Source organism: Larus michahellis, chromosome 1 (assembly GCF_964199755.1).
Source record: "Larus michahellis chromosome 1, bLarMic1.1, whole genome shotgun sequence".
NCBI lineage: Eukaryota > Metazoa > Chordata > Aves > Charadriiformes > Laridae > Larus > Larus michahellis.
The window spans coordinates 36,737,767-36,759,933 of NC_133896.1; the positions used below are offsets into that span (position 1 = coordinate 36,737,767).

The 22,167-nt window shown below is 42.1% G+C and overlaps 1 protein-coding gene across 1 annotated transcript in view; it reads right to left on the reverse strand.

Annotated features, from left to right (window-relative positions):
- Window positions 1–22,167, reverse strand: part of PPM1H (protein phosphatase, Mg2+/Mn2+ dependent 1H) — a 143,977-nt gene that overhangs the window by 28,637 nt on the left and 93,173 nt on the right. Inside the window, exons 5-6 of the mRNA XM_074571862.1 lie at window positions 10,067–10,151; window positions 2,732–2,850 (exon numbers count right to left, since the gene is read on the reverse strand). Of these exons, the coding sequence (XP_074427963.1) occupies window positions 2,732–2,850; window positions 10,067–10,151 (204 nt within the window). The remainder of the gene's footprint in view (window positions 1–2,731; window positions 2,851–10,066; window positions 10,152–22,167) is intronic.

Sequence of the window (22,167 nt, forward strand, 5' to 3'; positions counted from 1 at the left end):
GAAAATAGAAGCAAAATCCTTGAAGTGGAGAATGACCACTGTGAAACACCAGCCACCTCAAACCATCACCTCTGAGGGCCCATCAAGCTGGAAATCTAATGTCTTGTCCACAATCTCAACCACCAAAATTGACCCAGACTTCTGGATAAATAGAAACAAATTGCTTCTCCTCTGCTTAGGAGATCACTGCACACAGTTCAATGGAAAATAAGACTCCCTGGGGCAAACACCCTGCAAAAAAGAAATGGATCCTTATTTAGAAAGGCTCTGATTTAGATAAATGTATGGCGACAGAGCAATTCCCTCACCATTTTATTGTCCCAAGGCAAACAAAGAGGTAACTGATGCGCTAGCTGTGGGATACAGAGCAGCTAAAACAGTCTGATTCTTTTATTCAGGCCAAAACTGTAGACCCTGTTTTCCACTTCCAGCCAGAAGTCAAAAGGAACACAGCAGGGAGAGGCAGCCTCATCACAGTCTCCACATGCTTTTGCTGGGCACAGGCCATCCCGTTCTGGGACAGCACTGAGGTGAATTCAGACTTGAATTTTCAAGTCACAGTTTAAATATTTATTCCGGAATAACTGCTTACAGCTAGGCATATTTGTGCTAAACTGGTGGCAATTTTTGCATTGACCATATTAGAATCTGTAACTGGATCAACTTGTGTCCTACACTCCAGGAAACTCAGAAAAATCAACAAGAAAATCAACTCTCTTCTCCCCCCTGCCATATGTTAGAGTTAACAGAGTTCACACACCAGTACTGAAAAACAATACATTGAATCAAATCTGCCATCCATTTAGACTTACCCAAGCTCTTTTACCTTACTCATTATTCTATATTTAAAATTTGCATTCTTTCTAATGCCAAACAGTATTAGCTATACAATAACCATTTTGAGTAAGGTAAAGTGCTATGCACAGGTTCACAAATGAGGTACAAACTAATATACAGAATCAGCTCTTTTTTTAATTTTTAACCATTCCAACCTGGTATGCATCCCAACATCCCCCCGGTGCTTTTGACTGGAAAAATCACAGCAAGGAGAACTTCCGCTGAGCTTTTCGACATGGCTCTCAAGTTCATTTGGAACCTCTAGTGTGCAAAAAAAAATTATTTTTCCCTTTTCATGCTTTACTTGGTATTTATCAACACCAAATTCAGTCTCCGTGATGCACATTCATGTAAATCATTTACTTCTTTGCAGTTCCTCATGGTCCTTCTTGTTTATTAGGAAAAGAGCTGTGGTGTCACCTGCCAATGCTGCAACTTCAACCATTCTAACCTCATTTCCTTTCCAGACCACTAACCAACCGGGGAAATGCAAAACTACTCCCGCGGACCTGGAGAAACCCTCTTTGCTATCCAACCATGATGAAAGAATTCTGCTCTTACCCTTCTCTCAGGAAGTTCTTGGCCCATGATACTTCTGTAGCTCTCCCCTGAATTAGGAGGTTTTGCTTTTTGGTCTGGGTATTTTTTTTTTTCCCAACAATATCTCACATCTCGAAAAAGAGCCTTTGGAAGTCTACATGAAGTCATTTTTTACTGATGCCTTCAGAGACATCCGGGAGCTTAATCGGAAAATTCCCTTTGCAGAAACTGGGAGAGCGTCTCATGATCTTCCAAGTGTTTTGCTGTTTAAGTCCTCAGTTGATCCAATGTTCTCATTCTGTTCCTATTCTTTTGCTCATGCCTGTAGCCTTTTTAAAAAGTGAAGTCATCATTCTTAGGGTGAGACTGCGTACTCTACTAGCAGCTGTTCAAGATGATGGACAATGATGGTTATTCCCAGAGTAACATGTTCTGCACAGGCACTCCAGATAATATTAAGCTTAGATCATTATTCTGCCATTAAAACATCATTATATTTATGGTCTATAAAGTATGGAACAAATCAGAAGCATGTGGAGCTGTAGTTGCATGTGAGCATCCAAGTCTCCAAACCAACAAGAGTTCAGGCTTTTTAACTCCCTCCACTCTTCCCTTCCTGAAAGGACATTTCCTAAGAATGCTAAAACAACAAACAGCATGGAAGTGAAGACCATTTGCATACATAGGGCCTTTGCTTTTATAGGTCACACACAGAGCACACAACAGCAAGGATTAGGGCTTCTCTAAGTGAGCGGGAGTCACTTGAGAAGGAGCTTCTTGAACTGACACAAAACAATGAAGACGTTTAGCCAGAGACAAAAACCTCATCGTTCTTCCTGTCTTCACTTTGTTAAGTTAATGCTGTTCATTCAAGCCTTTTCATTTTAGGGTGGCTATGACTTCTGTTCAGATAGGCCCATCTCTAAAACAATTCCTCAAGGGTTACCCAAATCAGGGGTCGGCTGCACTGGAGTATAGGAGGCAGCTCTTCCCTTCTGTAAGTGTTCTTCAGCGTGCCAAAGGCATGATGGCCCACTGATCCAGATTCTATAAAAAGCTACTTCCAACATAGGAAAGTTGTTTAGCTTTCAGGAAGATCCCCTGGCATATCTTCCCCTTCACGTGTTTGCTCTGCTTTGAATGCTCCCACGTTAAAATGAACCAAAGTCCTGGTTTAGAGTGTTAACTTCTAAAATGTATTTTTCATACATTAGAGAGAAGGAAATACCTTTCCCTTTAATATGCAGGCATACACCTCCATGTTTGATGCAGTTTACACTAATCGAAGACACGTACAAAGCAGGCATTAGTTATGGAGAAGGCTGACCCCACGCTGAAAAGGACACATTCTTACCAGCCAGTCATGTTGAAGTCACGGTAGAGCATCCTCTTTCCAACTTCCTTGCGCTGCACCCTCCGTGGAAACTCTAAATGTGTGAACTCATTTCCCAGCAAGTGGGGCTGCATGTAAGCCTGTGGGCAGAAACCAAGCCACAGATACCACACGAACATCATAAAACAAGACACCATCTATTTTTAATGAGGTAGCATTACCATCCCTTCCCGCCCCCTTCCCACACGTACTTTTTCTCCCCCACCTTTTTTAAACAAGGAAGATGATGAACTCCATTTCAGCAAGTGATGTGCACATACATCAGTTCTGACACCGCCTGGTGTCCGGCAGCAGCCTTACAGGGAGCAGTCCTCTTGCCCTCAAAATCCTTCACTACTTCTCTCTGCTCCTCAACATTTGTTATCTCTAAAGTATGCCTCATCCACTGACCCCAAAGGAGTCTGCAGGGCTTCATCAAACAGAACAGATCTCCTTTTTGTAAGTCAGTGACCTGAGAAAAGGGAATGATTAACGGACAAAGCCGTGGAGCAAGTAGAGACTTGGAGGGGTGTCTGTAGAGTGAAGCTCAAGCTTTTTGACTCGCAGTTAAACTATGCCCACAACACACAAAACCTAATATTACTACCACACTTGAATTTTCACTGCCTTGAGAACAATTTTACCTGCGCAGTGGGCTGCACCCCATCGCACAAGACACTGCAAATAAACAGGAGTTGCAGAGCACTTTATTTTCTTGTTTTCTAAAAACTACTTCGTTCGCACAGAATAGACTTTTAAGAAAAGCAGCAGCAGTTATGTGTCACAACCACAACTAATGTTTTTGACTGTGTTAACGTCTGACTGGTGCTGCCCTTTCTGGAGTGCTGCTCTGCAGATGCTGGGATGCCTCTTTGCTAGAGCCATGCCTGAAGCTCATGCGCTCCAGAGCTGACTGTACTCAAGAGCATCAGGAGGCTCTTTGTCCACCACACAGATTTTTGGTTTGGATTTATGCACAGATCAGCTGACACAATAGGTTAATCCTTAAACATACTGTATTTCTTCTTTCTGAAATAAACTTCACTCATTTTTCTTTTAATATTTGCATAAATGAGCCTTTCTCTCTCCCTCCCCAAAGCTGCATTGTGAGTGAACTCTTCTGAAGACACAGTCAAATTGGCAAGGGAACTGAAAAAAAAGTTGTGTTTCTTAACCTTTCCGCAGATAACTCCTTTTCCTTATCCAGCCAGTTAAGGCAATAAAGTCGGTCTTATCTCCAGCAGCAGCTGCCGTCAGGGCAGACCAAATGAGCTGGCTTTAGTTTGTGGGTTTGTCATAAATCTAGCGCTCATCAAAGGTGAGCAGCAGGAAGCAGTGGAAGCCCTTATTGATCTACCTGGCAGCTATCATGCAGATAGTTCACAATAAAATATTTCCTGCATTTAAGGGCCGAGCCTGCTCCCGCTCAATTTAATAGGGGTTGGATCAGGCTCAGCACATCACAGCGCTAACCCTCCATCAGCTTGTTCCCGTTCCCGTCGCCAGACATCCTTCCAGAAAACACCTCGAGCTCAGCTGAAACGGGGCCGAGGGAGATTACTGCATGTAGCCAACAAGATTGGATTCTGCTTTCAAGAGGCGGCTTTCAAGCACGCAAGTGTGATCTTGACACTGTGATCCCTTCCTGGAACAGGAGTTCCATCAAATTCTCTCTCCGTGTACAGTTAAGGGAAATACATTTTTTTCCTGCAGTCTACCATCAGCCAAGGTCCCCTCCCCCACCTAAATATTGTTTTCAAGGACCCTCTAATTGGATCACTGTTCTTCATTACAGAAACGGTTGCGAAGCACTAGTGACTTCTGAGAGGTCTAGCAGTATTAGCCCAGATGAGGCTTTCCATACTTCCAGCACTCTGGATTCTTTATTTAAAAGTACATGTAAACTTTTTATTTTTATTTATTTTCATTCCAGTCGCAAAAAAGATGGAACATCCCTAATGATTTATTTGATGTATTGCTACACACTGACAGCAGAGAGCTGAACTCTTTTTTTGGTATTTTTTAATTCTTTCTAGTCTATGGTATTGTAAACAATGAAGTCAGTCTGCTTGGAAAGTGCAATTCAGTTCACTTTTAAAAATGCACAGCCTATCTTGATTAAATCATTAGAAACCACTTCTAGCTAAAGACTACTGTCGCCTGCCTACAAAACAAGAAACCTTATTTAAAGCAGAAAAACTCATACCTGACATCAAAATGAAGTTATTTAACCTTTAGATTATTAGATTACTTATTAGGCTGGATCACAGGTCCAGAAGAAAAAAGTTACAGGCTTTTAGCATTTTTCCCCTCGAAAACAAGAATTTCCTTTATTGAAAAGGTAAAGCGATTGGGAGAGACTGCATTTCATAAAGATTTACTCAGATGGAAAGTCTGAGGTCACAAGTGAAATAAGATTAATAAAGCTGGCAGAGTTACCAGTGGACTGCTAATGTTCAAATAAGATTTCTCTTCCGCAGCCAACCCTCAATGCTTGATTTACAATCCAGGGATCTTAACTTGATTCTAATATTTTTGGCGTCAGTGGAACAGAGGGAAAAGAGCAATTTGGAAGCTTCTGGTGCCTGTGAGCTGAATTCTTATGTGAAGAAATGGGGATTTTTCTTGGACTTTTTTTTTTTTTAATTTTCTCTATTTTTTTTTACCCTTTTCTTTTTAACTGTTATTTTTGATGCTTCACTGGTAATTCTACAGGGAGAACAATGTTCTACTATAAAACTCAGCTGCAACTTCCAGTTGGGTTTGTTGAGAACTGTTCTCCATTTAATACAAAGCAGGGCTCTTCTCCCTCTCCACCCCAATCAAACTTTGCTGGGCAGCAGAACCAGAAAAAAAGTAAAAAAGCAATGCAGCAATGCTTTAAAAATATACAGATCTTTCAAGTAGATATACAAGCAGACACCATGAAATCCCCTCAAGCGATCAAACAAGAAACAAAAACAGTAAGTGAACTGATTACCAGAATTTCATCTGTGATGAAGCACCACTGTATTTTCCATTTTTTCTTTTTTTTAGTCTTGATTTGCAAGAACCTCAGATCAGAAACACCATTCAGAGAACTTAAAATTTAATAAAAAGAGTGACTATCAATATGTTCAGACAACATCCTTATTCTGTGTTATGGAACTGCAATATTTTCCATCCTTTTTCTTTCAGAAGATATTACAGTTTTTTGGCATGTATCTGGCACAGTCTGCGTTGTGTGTTTTTGGTACTCTGCCATTTTATGGTGCATTTTGTGGCTGGATGTATTACATTCAACATTGGTTATTTAAAATGGAGTCCGCTCAAGGAACTATTAGTCACGTTTCTTTCAAAAGGCGATTTACTGCCTGCTGTGTTTCCTGGTGATCAGCAAAGCAAACACAAAATTAAGATAAACCTAGACTTACACTCTAGTGTGCCAGTTAATTAGGTGGCAGGGAACACTGCATGCATCTTATCGGACCTCAATAAGGCCTGCTGATGCCTTTTCTAGCTCCTCCAGCACGTGCTGCTCTGCGACATCACTAGCACTAGCGTGTATTCTGTGTTTTTTTCAGAATTGCTGTTTTCCCCTACGTCAACTACATATTAGAACCTTATCCTCTTATGTTGCGACATTTTTTAAAACAGGATATTCTACTATATGGGACTGCCGCTCACAACAGCATGCACAGGACAACGCATCCAGAAGTTTTGCAAATTACTCAGCCATTATCACATGGACACGTTTAAGCCAAGCAGAGATTAAAACTAAAGGAGGTCATGGTAGAAGGAAAGAGGGAAGCGGGAGCCAATTCCATCCCTGGATTGGTCTCTCCTCTTATGAAAGGCCAGGATCCCTTCCATAAAACCGCACATCTCGTTTACCACAGCATCGTGTAATGTGTCAGATGGCCAAAGCAATCCTACGCTGAGTGATGCAAGAAGCCACACGCTGTAAGAGAATTAAGACTTGTAATTGAAGCACTGAGCTGACATTTAGGAGATCCAGGTTCATTTCCTCTTCAGGCTTGGGTTTCCCAAGCATCCTTTAGCACATAAGTAAGTTGCATTTAATCCTCACCTGAACAATGAAGTAAGAATAGGTCCTCTTTGAACTCATGCTTTTCTGGGCTCATGAACCTTTGTTCAAATGGTGCCAAACACAAAGAGCACCCACAGCTCACTGCTACTGATGACTACCCAGTCTCTACTAGTAGTAAAGCCTGGCCTGGCAGCAGCAGTGCACCATCTTTGGTCTGAGCTGTGAACTTTTGGGGCATTGCCTGGCCACACAGATGGACACGGTATGCAGAAACACCATGCTGACCTCACATCACATCTTCAAAGCGCAACTTTGATAACTAATAGAAATACACCCATCTGTAATACACTCATTCATTATTCATTTTAAACACGTTTTCTAAGGGAGTAAGTAACAAAATCTATGCCATTTACTGTTGCAATTTAGACTATCATGACTGAAATTAATAGTCTCCTCAGAAGATTAAAGGAAAATTGCCTGTGGCAGTCAGTGCCTGCACAACTGCTAATGTACTAGAGCAGTTCCCAGTCAATACTGGATTTTGTTTTCCCTCAAGATGCACTGATACGGGAAACCAGGGCTTTCCTGGAGTAGGTGCTGAGTGAGCTCTCCTGCCACAGTGCTAAAAAGAAAAGATAGACACGAGAACTCAGAGGCTCGTGAATGCCTGCCAGTGGAAGGGAAGCAATATGGTGCACTGAACCCCTACAGAAGCCAAAGGACCAAGGGAATACTGGTGCAAAGCTTTCACGTCTTAAATCTTAAGAAGTGCTCTCTGTTTGAGGGGTTGATTGCCTTCTGCAATACTCCCACAAGTCCCCTGACACAGAAGTCTGCCTCTGCCATACAGCCTGCTTGAAATTCGCAGCTCTATGCTGTTCTCCCACTGCAAAAAACATAGGGGGTGCAGGTGGAGATGGAGCGATGGCCATGCCCAGAGCTGCTCAGAAGTCAGAACGACTGGGCAGTCAACTTGCTCTTCTGAAGTTGCCATACCAGAGGTCTATGCCCAAGGTCATTCTTGGATACATGGCAATAAACCTGCATTAAAATGGGAGCTGGATAGGGAAAACATTTGTTTCCACCGTCCTCAGTTACTCAACCAGTACTGGCCGAAGCACAGTTTTGTCTAAGACTAGGCTGGATGACTTCATATAGAGCTGCTCACATGACCCAAACAACTCATTATCTTGCAGATTTCTTTGCACATGGAAATTAGGATCCAGAAAACAGGGTGTGGATACAGAAGATGCCAGTTAACCTAAAGTCCCTTGTGGCCAAAGCAATCAATAGGCACTAAAGGCAGAGGAAAGTTCCTTTCGCCCTGACTGGCGAACAGTATCTACTGCCCAGGGAGCCAACACTGAGCAGTCTGTGGGCTGTAAATCCACACCTTCCCTTTGCCTGTGCAGTAACTTCCCCAGGCAGAAAAGCCCTGCGGTGAACCGTATCCCTGCATTTACCAAGTAAAATATTAATGCTAAAATGATTAAGTGATTTTCTTCCTATTGTGCAGGAAGAGCAGTGTAATATGTTTGAAACAAAGAAGCTCAGCTTTAACTGCAAATAAGAAAATAAATCCAAAGTAAATAACTTTCAGATAAGAACAGCAGAAGAGAGATGGTGATGCTGCAATAGACTGATAGCAGAACCTGGGAAGAGCCAAGGTGAGTAAGGAGAACTATTTGGAACCTAATCAGCAGGACAATTGCAATCTCTGGAGTGTTATGTTTATGTGTTTATGCCAACCTTTTAAGAAATTTGGGGGCTTTTTTTTTTTTTTTAAACTCTAGAGTAAAAATGTTACTTACAGAATGTTATGTTTGAAATTATCTCTAATTTTGTTTCACGCTCTTGCTGTCTTGCATGGATTTTCTTTGAACATGATACCCATAACCCTGACATATTTGTTACTTATAGAAATAAAATAAACAAAGGTAAAGGAATATTCCAAAGGAAACAGCAGACACAGCTTTTCAGATCAGCTGCTGTTTTCAAATATAAGCCAGAAAGGACATCAAAAGCAAAAAAAAATATCTTGTAGGCAACGCTTTATCTCGTTATTTCCTACAGAAGTAGCAGACTTCCTAGATATTAAAGGTATCTTTTATTTTAAAGACAAACAAATTATTTTAAATGTAACTGAACTGTAAATATTCATTAGGCCTCTTTTCCATTTGGTTCTCTGAATATGAATACTCCCGAAGTAGTATTTCCGCTGAAATTTTCAGTTTCAAGTCAGTGAACCTGACTAAAAATCAAATGTGACAATTGCCAAAACATTTACAACTTTTCTTTAAAACCTTGCAGCCCTGCCTTCAACCACCGGCAGTTTGCCGGGTTTCAAACCACAGTGCTTGGATCGGGCTGAAGAGAAAAGACACCTTAAGAACAGGGAATGCCACTAGCCTTGGCCCATCCACCTCGCATCAGGCAAAGCTGACAGTGAGCCTGCTTTGGCTTAAGCTTAAATTTCTAAGAGGAAAATGTCGAAGACCAGAAGAAGCATAAAAGGAATCTCTTGGCCATGTTAGGAATGATGTTTTGACAAACAGCCGATCAACTTCAATCAACCTATCTGACCATCGATGAAAAACTTAAAAAATAACAGGATTGTCTGCATGAAAAATAACACCATGCATTTTGATTTATGTTTCTTAGGCAGCTTATCACTCAGCACAAGTTGGTGTATAAAGCATCCCACACCTACTCAGCTAGACACCCTATTCCAGCTTTATGAGCGCTGCTACACTAAATAAAGCTAGTCTTTCTTCACCCGTCCTATCCTGCAGCTACTAACGCTCGCTGAGATCACCTCTAAGTTGAATATCTTTTCCCTGATTGATACACTATTGGGGTACGATTAGAGCAAATGAATAAAACCCTGCAATATTGTTCACACGCACAGAAAGAGCAGTCTGTGGTATTTTATACTGTCACACAGTAAACCCTGAGATGGACTGAATACCTCTGTGGCTTGTTAGCTCTATGTCTAAGCTCTCATTATCCAGTACCAACGAGCTGCTGAAGGTCTGCAGCTGAACAAGGTACACAAGCACAGCCATGCTAATCGATGGCCTTCACAGAAGAGATAAGAATCTTTTCATTGGGATTTGCAGCACTGGGCTTTTCTCCACATTTGCTGAAAGACATACATGGTCAGTCACTGGTGTTCAGCGGACATGTGGTCCTTCACTGAGCCACAGTAACTCAGTGGTACAGGTCTGAACGTAGATATTACCAGGGAATACTTGTCATCAGCAGCACTTGGCCCTCAGGTCTCTTACCAGATACTGAAGTCGCTGGCGTTCGGTCTCTGGAGTGAATTCCGAAGACATTGGAATCACTTCGCCATTTCGGATTATTATAGCCCTGTAACAGTAATAAAATATCATCAGTAAAGTAAAAAAAAAAAAGTAAGAAATACCCAGTCACACTCTTATTCTCTTCAGAGTCACAGCAAAATAAAGCCATTTATTTTCTACTGAAGTTGTCAGCAGAACAGGATAATAATTCCTGCCCTGCATCCTTTAGGGTGGATAACAAAGTATATTTGTATATGCCAAGTTCGTTTCAGAGCTCACAAAAACATCTAAGCAACAAAGGCAAGAGTTATTTCAGTCGATGTCTACAGGGTATCTTTATTAAGTGAAATGCAGACACCCAGAGGAGATGCTGCAGAATCACTGATTGTAGAACAACTCTTTGCAGGTTTTAATCCCAGTTGTGGCTGACACTGTCTAAACTACTGGCTTCAAATGACTCATGCCAGCACTTTCCAATTATTGATTGGTCATATGTCATGTCAGAACATTTCTACTCCACCAGCAAATGGAAGTGGCAAAGCAAATCCTGTTTAATACAAATTTAACTAGTTACCTGCCAAAAGACGACAGGTAATGGAATGACTATAGATCAGCCATGAGATTTTGCATACACTTCTGCAAACGGCAGGGAGGAAATTCTCTCAAACACCTGCCTCTTGCCTCTTAACAATCTGCTATGCTGCATGCAAAATATGGTCCGATTCTCCCCTGGTGTAAGGCCACTGGCTGAAACACAGTCACGAGAGGGAAGAATTTACCCACTGTTGCTACCGCATTCTGTGGTCATGTACACACTCATAGAATTGAGTTCTTTTATCTTTCTGTTATTTACACAGCTTTGTAAGTATAGTAACACTTGGCACTTTTGAAGAGCTGGATGAACCATGTATCATCCCAAAGAGTTTAATGCCTGTTTTGAAGCTGTTTCTCAACCACCAGTAGATTAATTCAGTGTTTGGATAGTAGCAGTGTACCAGCTATCCTCTTGAATTTGCACAGAATTTTGTGTAGATAAAACAAGCAACTGTCGCTTGGATTCCAGTTTCTTTTTTAAATGGTCTCCTCTGTGTGATCTTCTCATCCTATTGATGTGATGTTTACGTGTTAGCTCATTTGTCTTGATAATTTGATCAACTTGCTGGTATTGCTTCTATGCCAGGTATTCTGACGGCACTGCAATGCAACCAACAAATACGGTAGGCACATGAAGACTGAAAACTTAACCTCCAAATTCAAAACACTGGCATCTTGAGAAAACCAGCCCAGGTACAAACCAGCTTTGTAAAATTAGTGGCACTGAATAATTTTCCAAGTCTTCTGGATATGATATTGGACTAAAATTGTCTCCGAATGATCATCTATTGGTACTATGCAAAAGGGAGGAGCATTATCAAAGAGGAAAGGAACCGTTCACATTTCTGAGATTCATTTGGCAAAGAACAGACAGGTACAGGATAGCGCTACAAAAGGCTCTAGTGATGAGGGGAAAACCAGCTCTGTTTTGATAAATAACAAATTTACTGCTCTTGGACTTCCAGCACTCCCTTGCAAATAATCCTATGTAAAAGTTAGACATGTCAAGAGTGCCACGTACATACTGAAGGCTCCCACTGGCCCTCCACTGCTGCAATTAAAAACAATATTGTGTGCTTGAAATGAGACAGACATGGTGGCTGTAACTCATTAATTTCTTAAGAGAAATTTGTACAGAATTTTTTATGGAATGTTTTCCCCTGTATGCAGTCTGAATACATTACAGGCTTACAAAAATGCTGGTCTAATTAAAAATAATAAAGGTTTGCTGAAAATTTTTCCCTTGGATTTCCGAGACAGTCATTTAAAAACGAGTTAAGAACTCTACCACACCTTTTCTGCAACAACACCTTTGCTTTTATTTCTGTAGTTCCTAAGGTATTCAGCTTTGAACCAGACTCATTTACTCAAAGACAGCGGACAGTTTTTATAACCTTTTCATATGTAATTTGACTCAGTTGAGTAGGCCTCCATTTAAGGGGACTGCGGTTTAGTACAGTGGTAAGTACTCTGGCAACAGTCTAGACCAGACTGATCAAAGGAGCTGATCAGACACTAACCAAATTTTACACACTAGTTTAAGAGAGTCATAAGGGATCTACTGATCCTGTGCTTGTCTGAAAGAGCTAGTATAAAAAACACACATTGATATAACTGCTAGCACATCAGGCTAATTTTTTAATTATCCTTTTCTTCCCCTTTAATCACCATTTCACAGGAATTCCATATTTTAAAGACCACACAGACCAGTCTGGGGTTCATCTTTTTTTTTTGTGCACACGGTGACATACTTCCTATATACGTTGATAGGTATCATTCTCACTTCTATGGGTAGAATTGGGCCCTGAGGGACTCACATCATAAAAAGCAATTCAGAGGCGAATGGGTCAACCTTTCATGGCTCAACTTATTTTCACAAGGAATAGCAGCCACCTGGGATGAAAAGCACAACCCAGCACACACAAAAAAAAAAAAAAAAAAAAAGCAGCCTTTGGAGGGGGGGAATTAGAGCAATGCTGTTGATACCTGATAAAACAGAGCCTCAGTTTTATGTTTTTCATTAATGTTTTCAGCAGTTGGACTTTATTCAACTTGAAAGTTACAGCTGCTCATAAGAGTCAAGTGACTTGATCCGAGGAATTAGACGGCTCTAGATATGAGTAACGGGAGGGACGCAGATGTACATATACAGGTCACTGGTCTGAATTCAACTCTGGTGGGCTCATTATCCTCTTACCAGTCTCTTTACCTTTCCACACCAGCTGCTTAGCCATTGCATGACAGCAAAGGGTATTTCTGATAGCCCAAGTGACAAAAATGGACACATTCGTCAGCCGTCTCACTGGAGAGGCTGGGTGCGAAAGCCTGGCCCGGGAGCCACCCTGCTCAGTGGGATTCTTCCCCTGTGATTGAAGAGGTGCCGAATCAGGCCCTAATTGGGTTTGGAGACTGAACTGCCCTTTCCATGACCTCACAGTGACAGAGCTGCCAAGAACCAACTGAAGGCTTTTCCCACCAAGCAACCTCCAGAGCCCTGAATTCAATAGCCCAGCGTCAATAACTGCTCACAGGGAGGGAGCCCGGCAGCCGCAAACCAGCCCAGCAACTGCTTTTACAGACCCACTCTATACAGTCCTGCAGGACAATTAATTTTGACTTTACACTTCCTAATGGACTAAGCAGCAACGTGGCGTTATGCTGAGCGTTACTGCGTCTGTCATGCATGAGATGCATGTACACAATGAAATAGTGCTCTGAAAGCATTTAGCTCCCTGCGCATTGTGGAAACATGAATGTATTATTTTATACCAGAATACAGCTGTCCTATTAAACTGTCAGAAATAGCTACACAGGAAGCAAAGAAGAACTCGAAGAGATGCAGTGCCCAGACAGCATCTGATTCTGCCATGTTTAATAGTGACATTTTCATTTCAGCCACACTGGTAAAACACATAATAGCAAAGCCACAGGGTGAGCCTGCCAAAGGCAGACGAATGATTCATGTTTGCAGGGAATGAGTATGTCAACACTAACCAAATATTCTCTGATGACAAGGTTGCTTCAGACCCGTACCAATCATTAATTTATATCACCAATGACGTAGTAATTAAAAAACAATGGGGTTTTTGGCAGGATAGGAAATCAGGAGTCCCAGATGTGCAGCCCCCTTGGTGAATAGCCCTCCACGCTCTATGGCTCTGACGCCCTCCCCACGCAGCATCGTTCACAGCGAGCAAACAGAACAGGAGAAACCGCTCCTAAGTCTTGAGGCCAAGGAGGCCATTAAGCCACTTATTTTGATCCCCTCCAAAAAACAAACTATAGATCTCCCTGAGTCCTCTCCCCTCTTTTGAACCCAGCTACTGAATTGCCCACCCACATGAACTGCCGGATCATACTTGCCCTTGCATTTCAGATACGTGCTCTGCACGACAAAGAAAGTACATTCACTAATCTGGAGGCGGTAAATATTCACAGAAAGCAGGAATATATTGGGGGAAAAACAGTTCCCAAAACACAGCTGAAGTAGCCTAAAGCAGAAGAAACAAAAATCTCATTTTGTGTCTCTCTTCTGGCCACTTCACTGTGTATTTTCTGATCCAGAGGAGCCGTGTCCTGAACAACTAAATGTGGAGCAAGAGATGTGCCAGTGGCTCGGCGCGTAAGGTGGGACTGGCAGTCTCAGCAAATCCTGCAGCAGGCTAGGTCCACCCAGTCACACGCCAATGAAAAGAAACACCAGCAGCTTAAAAGGCTGCATGTAAATCCACAGAAAATACTACATTTCTATTTTGGACTGACGTAACTGTGTAGTCCATGGTGATCATCTAAATTCACACAGAACCTTAAGTATATGATTATTTTCTGTATTCATTCAGTACTTTAAAACTATATTTGGTCCTTTAGTATATATCCCCTTTTAAAATATGTGGTGAATGAAGCAATGAAAGGGTAAAAATCCGCCACTGCGTTGTACTGCTGCTCTCACCCTTAGGATGTAGCAACAACACTGGCTTAAGGAAAATATCAATATATCAATTGCTTTTGCATTTTTAATATGGATAAAAGAGCCATCTCTCCTTGAATCAAACAGGGTTTGTTGTGTTTTTTTTTTCTTTTGTGGAGAACGCAATCAGCTGAGAATTGCACAGCATCCCTTCTGAGTTTCTTATGAGAAACAAACAGAGGGAAACTCATACATTTTAGAGGAAGCTATTGTTGGTTACTCTCATTTAATCATACAGAGAAAGAAACACTTTAGTGAACAAGGTCAAGAGTGTAATTTCACTGCTGTCATGGGTCTATCGGGATTCTGGTGTTCAAAACAAAGAGGCATCTCCTACCGTTAGGAGTATTCAGGGGACACCCCGATTCCATTACACACTTTTTCAGCCAAAAATGATTTGAAATGCAACATTAAACTGCACATTTCTACAACAGAGGATAAAAATCTGGTAAAGGTGACAAAGAGAGACTGTTCGGAAAACCCTTTTTGACAGCGTATATCAATTCCAAGCTACAGGGAGGATGTATCCATTTTGTCAAGAGGTGTTAAGCATTGTGGGTTCGGTACAGATGAAGCAGAAGTGTCTGGCCTGTCTGAAGAGGTATTAGAAATGTGCCAATGGAAAAGAAAGAGGGATTAAACTGACAGAAAGAATAAGGCAGGGTTTTATTACATTCAAAGGGGAACGAAGCAGTAGATTTTAATTGTGTGTCACAAAATAGCTGAGACAAAAAAAAGTAAATGCTAGAACTGTGGAATCAGTCTAGATGGGTACTTGTTTACTATGGTAACTAAATGCATATATTTAAAGAAGCCAAGGAAGAGCAATGTAATATCTGGTGAGTTTTATTTACCTTTTCTTAATTGCTAAGAAGTGAAAGAAGTGATTATAAAAAGATTCAAAAAAGTGTTCCTCTCCCTTCTAAATGAAGTACTAGAACTTACAGCCGTTATGATTACTGATGACTTTCAATACATTCAGCCCTGGCACCCTGGTTTCACTTAGTATGAACTGAATTACTCTCCCTTAGTCCCATGCAGGCTCATTTCTCAATGTTTCTTTAGAAACCAGGTGAACAAACACCTCACTGCACTGGCAATAATCATGGAACTATAGCGCAAAGCCTTTAAATGATTTCCTTAATTTTATGAATTAAGGCAGGCTGGGGATAGTGAAACAAACCATTATATAATGTTTAGCTGGCATTAAAACAGGTCCCAGCGATGACATATCCATCACCATAAAACTCAGAGGTGAAGGCAGCAACCCTCAGCGACACCAATGGAAAAAAAACCCTGGCTGCCTCCCACCCGTAATACCCAAGAGATGTTTCAAAAACGCCCCAACTCCTACTCGGCATCGCTACCAAGAAGAAAACAAGCAACAAACCGGGGAGGGGACAGAGCCAATGAAAACTGCCTCTGTCCTCATTTTCCATCTACTGCCACTCAACAGTCCTGCCACCCTGGTTTCTTCACATTTTTCAGCAGAAACATCAGGCTGTCCACAGAAATATTGTGACAGAGTAGAAACATGAGATCATTTTTCTTTCAGCCAAACAAAGCCAATGTTGAGGGGGAACACGCTCTCCCTGCTTGTGGCTCTTCCTGTGACAACGCAGCCTCATTGTGTACGAGGTGGTCACAGCAGGCTGCTCGTACGCGTTCATTCATTCATCACTTGGGGGAACTTCAGCTGCCTCAAGCCAATAAAAGGTGGGAGAACTTGCCTTGGTGATGTATTGCACAAAGGCTGGGTTAAAGTCATTTCCTACAGGAGCGTGCATGTCCTGCAGGAACAATGAAGAACCCTCCCAAACTTCTGCAAAAGGCCTTTTGCAGACTGCCAGCCACCCTGGCTGCTCTGAGGGTTAACATCTCAGCAGCACAACTGCCAAGTACAGCCCTGCTCCGGCAGGACACCGACGCAGGGCATTCCCAGGTATTTCATTCAAGGGCCTTTCTTCATGTCCTCGCGCCAGCATGGAGCCAAGTGTGCTACACTTCTTCTGTGGCAACACAAGAACCTCCTCCTGCTTATGAAAAGAACCAGGGGAAGAAATTATGAAATGGCCTCAAGTTACGCCAGGGGAGGTTTAGACTGGATATTAGGCAAAATTTCTTCACCGAAATAGTTATCAAACATTGGAACAGACTGCCCAGGGAAGTGGTGGAATCGCCATCCCTGAAGACAGGTAGACATGGTGCTGAGGGACATGGCTTAGCAGTGGTTTTGTCAGTGTTAGGTTGACAGTTGGACTCAATCTTAAACGTCCTTTCCAACCTAGACAATTCTATGGTTCTAAATCCAGTCCCTGCAAGAAACCCTGAAAGTCATCTTTCAGAGGCACCTACAAAGCACACGAGCTGTTCCTGTTCATGCACACGTAGAGCTTTATGTTGTTTCCGGTTACCCAACTCATTCATATTTACATTTCTAATGCTTATTTAGTGATTCCTGTGGAGAAGGCCTCTGGGCAAAATGAAGCTGCTGATATACTCTAAAGCCACTGTTCTGGTGGTCTGTTTTTACCAAATTAATTGTATTATTTTTAATAAAGAATCATGAATGGGCAAGTAGAAGCTGTTTCTCAAAGCAAAGTAATATTCATAGATTTCCACGGAGGGCTTACTTCTCATCTACACTAGCACCCGAGCCAGTCATCATCTTCCTTACTGCCACTGAAAATAATAAAAATCTGAATTTTTAGAACTGATCTCACATTCCATCCCATGTGTTCAATTAACAACTTAGTAAGCAGCAGTTAAAGGGATTTTCTACACGTTGCATCCAACGGTGAGAAGCACTTGGCCGTCACCAACACTGTAACTAAGTTATTTCAGTTGTTTCTGCATCACTTCTCATACTACAGTTTTAAATTACATATAATACTTAGCTTGCAGGTTGCCCACAGAAGAGAGAGCTTGGAGAAGGCACATTGCCCGGTCTTTTTCAGCCCCAGGAGCCGCATGCTTTTAGTTCTCAGTGCCTCTTTGGCAGGCTGCAGCTCCATTCCTGTGGGACTCTCCTGTGAACTCCCTGCTCTAGTTTAGGTCCTCAGGTGTACTGCTTGTCTGATGCAATCTAAGTACAGAGTTATTATTAGCAGTTGGCTTATAATTAGCAGTTGGCTTTATTAGCACTGTTTCATTTTAGGGCTAATTATACATTTTTCTTGTACTCCCACCCCATCACTAATGGGACGGCACTGGCTATCTGTATGTGATTTTTTTGTTTGTTTAATCAGGAAAGTAACTTTTGCTGTTGAGCCAGTGGTGACTTTATGTGTTTACCTATGTACTTCTAGTATTGTCTACTCTGGCTCCTGTAGCACTAAACCAAAAGGCAATGAACTAAACTAAAATGCTCTGTAATTAACTGCGTGTACTTCCCTGTTGGTTTACATCTGAACCCACAGATCTTTCAGCGAGGACGTCAGCTGGCAGCTAGGAAGCTATTAGAAGCCAGTTTATAGCAAGTTTATAGTGACACTGCTAGCACACAAAAACTGCCCACCATTGGTTCCAGCATCCTTAGGTTGGAGACTGGCAGCCCTCACGGGATTAATTTTGCCCATGATGTTTTCAATGTATTCTTGATTTGGACACAGCTAAGTCCAGGGTTGCGATGATGATACACCACCACGTTTCTGTATCATGGCTGAACAACAATTATTCAGGCCGTGCCAGGGAAATGAACAAAGAAGGGCAGTCACATCTCTGTGGCCAGCTCTGAGCCTCAGGACTGGTATCTATGGAATCAAAGTCTTTTTCCCTGCTGTCCAGGATATCACATTCATCTCCAGGACGAGTTACTATGGCAACTAAACCTGGGCTTAGTGGATGAAGGCATCGCTGTGCAAGTCAGTGTTTATTTTGCCAGTAATATGGCTGGGATATGGCTGACCACGTAAGATGGAAGAAGCACGGATTTTTTTTCCCCCGCTCTTCACAGACTTACCACTGAGGAAGTCAGAATGACTTTTAGCACCTAAAGCATCACATCTACTTTGATCTCAGCTTTTCTGCTTAATTCAGCGGCAGTTGCTGGATATTGGAATAAGCTGGACCAAGAGGTAAAAGCAGACTGAAAGTCACACTCTGCTCACTCTGCATCAGTGAATTTTTACCCAAGCTCTGCTTCATTTACCCTTCCAGAAGCGACAAGGGAAGCCCTCGCTAAAAGCCCCAGGAGCAGAGCTCAAGCTGCGTTGCCTAGCTGCTGCTAAGACTGAACGGCCTGGGCTGCCTGGCAAGCTCGCTGAATTCAGGGTATGAGAAAAGTGTTCCAGCACCGTAAGGACTGCAGCAGACTTGAAACATTCACCAAACAAGCCTGGGGTGCTCCTCCCTTAGTACAGAGAGGAGCTAGAGGTCCAAGGCACCCAGCCTGCTCGGCGTGCCTTGGCCCTGTAACACCAGAACAAAGAGCCTGAGGGTCTCTCTGTGGTCAGCTACAAAGGCACAGATTAAGAAGATGGTTTTGAGCTTAATGCACTGCACAGGGAGATCTGGACTCTGGTGAACATGCTTATACCATGAGCTGTCTCTATTAGAGGTCACAGCTCTTTATGCATCAGTAAAGTATTAGTAAGAGGGTGATTAAAATTACATCTCAGCACCCTTTGCTGATCTTGCCTCAGACACTATGAGCTCTACAAGCTCCATATGCAACATACATGCAAAGATGTTATTACAGTGGGAATTTTTCCTTGATCAGTGCTTATATTCACCAATAAAAATAGGCAGCAGGGGAGTTCTTACTTGCAGTGTCAGCAACCAACTTTTTTGTCTGGTTTGATTAGTTTAATTTTTGTTGGTTTTGGTTTTTTCTTACCTCTGCCCACCCCTGCCCCCTTTTGTAAAGGTTGAAAACCTACGAGAATGAAAGTTAATAGAATTCATCACTCCTGGAAACTAATACCAATGAACTGTGGCTTTCCAGTTTACTGATATTACTTGAATACCCCCAAATCCTCTCCTTCCTCATAATCTGGAACATAAGGACTTAATGGGTAGATGACATCTGTGCGATTAGGACGAAAGGCTGAATGTTATCACTCATCGAAAATGTTTACAATGCTTTCAACACCTGCTAGACTGCCATAGACATTGCTAAGGCATACGGTCTCCCAGGAAAAACAAGAGTTTGGAGAAGAGGCAGGACATTTGTTTTGTCTTCAAAAGCCTAGGAACATTTACTGCCAGATAAATCATTTCTGCCAAGTCAGTGCTGGATATGACGTGCCAGTACCCTGGAACCTGTCATCCACTGGATCACTAGAAAATGCTCTCCCTTATCACTGCACTTTGAGTGCAATGACTTATTTCTGATCCAACACCTTTTCTGCACACCTCAGTTAAAGTGTTTCTTAAAGTGCCTTCAAAGCCTTTACCCAGCACAAAAATCCAGCAATATCTGAGGCTGCTGCTACTTCTATGAATCCTGTGCTCTTGCTTCTCCCTGGGAGGAGGCCAGGCAGATGGGGAGCAGGAGTGCTTTCTGCAGGCCTGCAAGTCAGGCTTCCAAGAAAGAGGAAACAGGGGAAACAGAAAGATGAGACTTGGCCATATCTCCTGAGCGTGACTAAAATGCCACACTCTTTTCCAACATTTTCGGCTAGGCAGGATCAGACTTCTCTACCTACCAAACTGCAGTCAGTGAAGGAGAATGCACGTGGGAGAGACTCACTTCGTCTTGAATTCAAGTCTCTCCTCACTACACAGGCTCCCGAGCAGACCAGGCTTACGTTACCCATTGCCTTGAAACCATTAAGCATTTATTATCAAGTCATTCTGTCAAATAAATAACAATAACCTAAAAAGGGGATGTGCACATAGCTTGCCCAAAATACACTCCGTAAGTGTTGCTCTCACCTCTTGGGAGGCATCTTCTGAGGATCTGGAGGAATTAGAACTTAGGACAAACAAGAGTCACCACAGATTGTGTGGTCCAAGGGTGAAAAGGCCCTGCATGTGGTTCAGAGATTTGAAGCTCTTTTTGTCCCATCTTTATGAGACAGGAAATAGAACGCTTTTTCCAAATACTGCAGACTGGAAGAGCTCAGTAACTGAGTTAGTCTTCCCTCTAGAGACCTCTAAGTACAATGCACAGTTATTGTTGTTTATGCAGACACAGATGTAAGGAGACAGAGGGCTTAGGCAGACCACTCAAGGAAAACAGGCAAAATATATACCCTTTAGATTTGAAGATAGGTGGTTAAGAAAATCAGAAATTTAAAGTTTGTTAAAAATACCGTAAACCAAAGATGAAAGCAAACTAGCTCTACAACAGTAATATACTAGAACACTTTTTGGTTTCCATCCTTCCACAGTGTTAGAGCTTCTGGCAAAAGTCACTCTGCTGAATTGCCTTGAGGAAGAGGTCAGATACCATGGAACCACAAAAGTGGGTCAGAATCATCAATTCTGACTTCTCAGAAATTGTATTTAAGCTACACTGCCAGTCAGCAGATACGTGGCTGTTTCCATGCCTCTCTCATTTACTTCATAAAAGCAGATTAATCCCCCAAATTTTACTTCCTACAATGAGAACTATGCATGAGACAGGCAGCTGACAAGCACCCTGACACAGAAGAAGAGGAACTACAAACGTCGTGAGATTCAACACAAGCAGCAAATCCGGAAAGAAGTGACACAGTAAACAAAGTAGAATTCAATTTTCAATTCACTACTTTATTACACTGGGAGAAGTCGGTGTTATAAACACACTTTCCCGCATGTGGGCACCTGAAGCACCAATGAAGCTGTTTAACCTGCAGTCAGATGGAAGCGCTACAAAAACATTCACTGAACGAACTCCTATCATTTAACAGTACCAAATGCCTTAGCGTTAATTCTACACTTGCAAAAAGGAGGAGAAAATCTATTCTGGACATGAAGATATATGTTCAAGCAGAGGGTGAATATTCCCTGAAAACATAAGCACAGGGGAGCAAAAGCAAGGAAGCAAAAAGATTATAAAAAAAGGTGATGAAGCAAAGCAAAAAATCCAGTGACCCTGCAAGTCTGCAAAGCCTCTGAAACATCAGACCCTTTGCTTTGATCCCATATTCTGCCAATAAATCAAAAAAGCCCAAGAACCCATTTGCAGATTCAGTGAGTGTTTCAGGGCCCATGGAAAAGTCAAATCAACTTGTGGTGTTCTGCTTCTTGTATAATGATAAAAGCACAGCTTCCCTACATGGCTCCAAGCACAGCACAAAATGGCAGTGCCTGCAGCCTCCCAGCAGCTCCTTCGCCAGACAACATGAAAGCCAGAAGAATGCTTGTGCCAAAGATAGTTAATATGATCATATTGCATTACAGTCACTGTAGTGATACTGAGCAAATGCTATGTTGCATGAGGCTATACAATAATTGGGCAGTAATCAGTAAAAGCATTAAGTCCCTGTTTTACTACTGCTTCATCACTAGCTATAAAACAACATCCTAATAAAGAGCACAAATGCAAAAAGAGCTGAGATTAACAAGGCGTGTTATGGCAGTTTAGAAGTAAAAG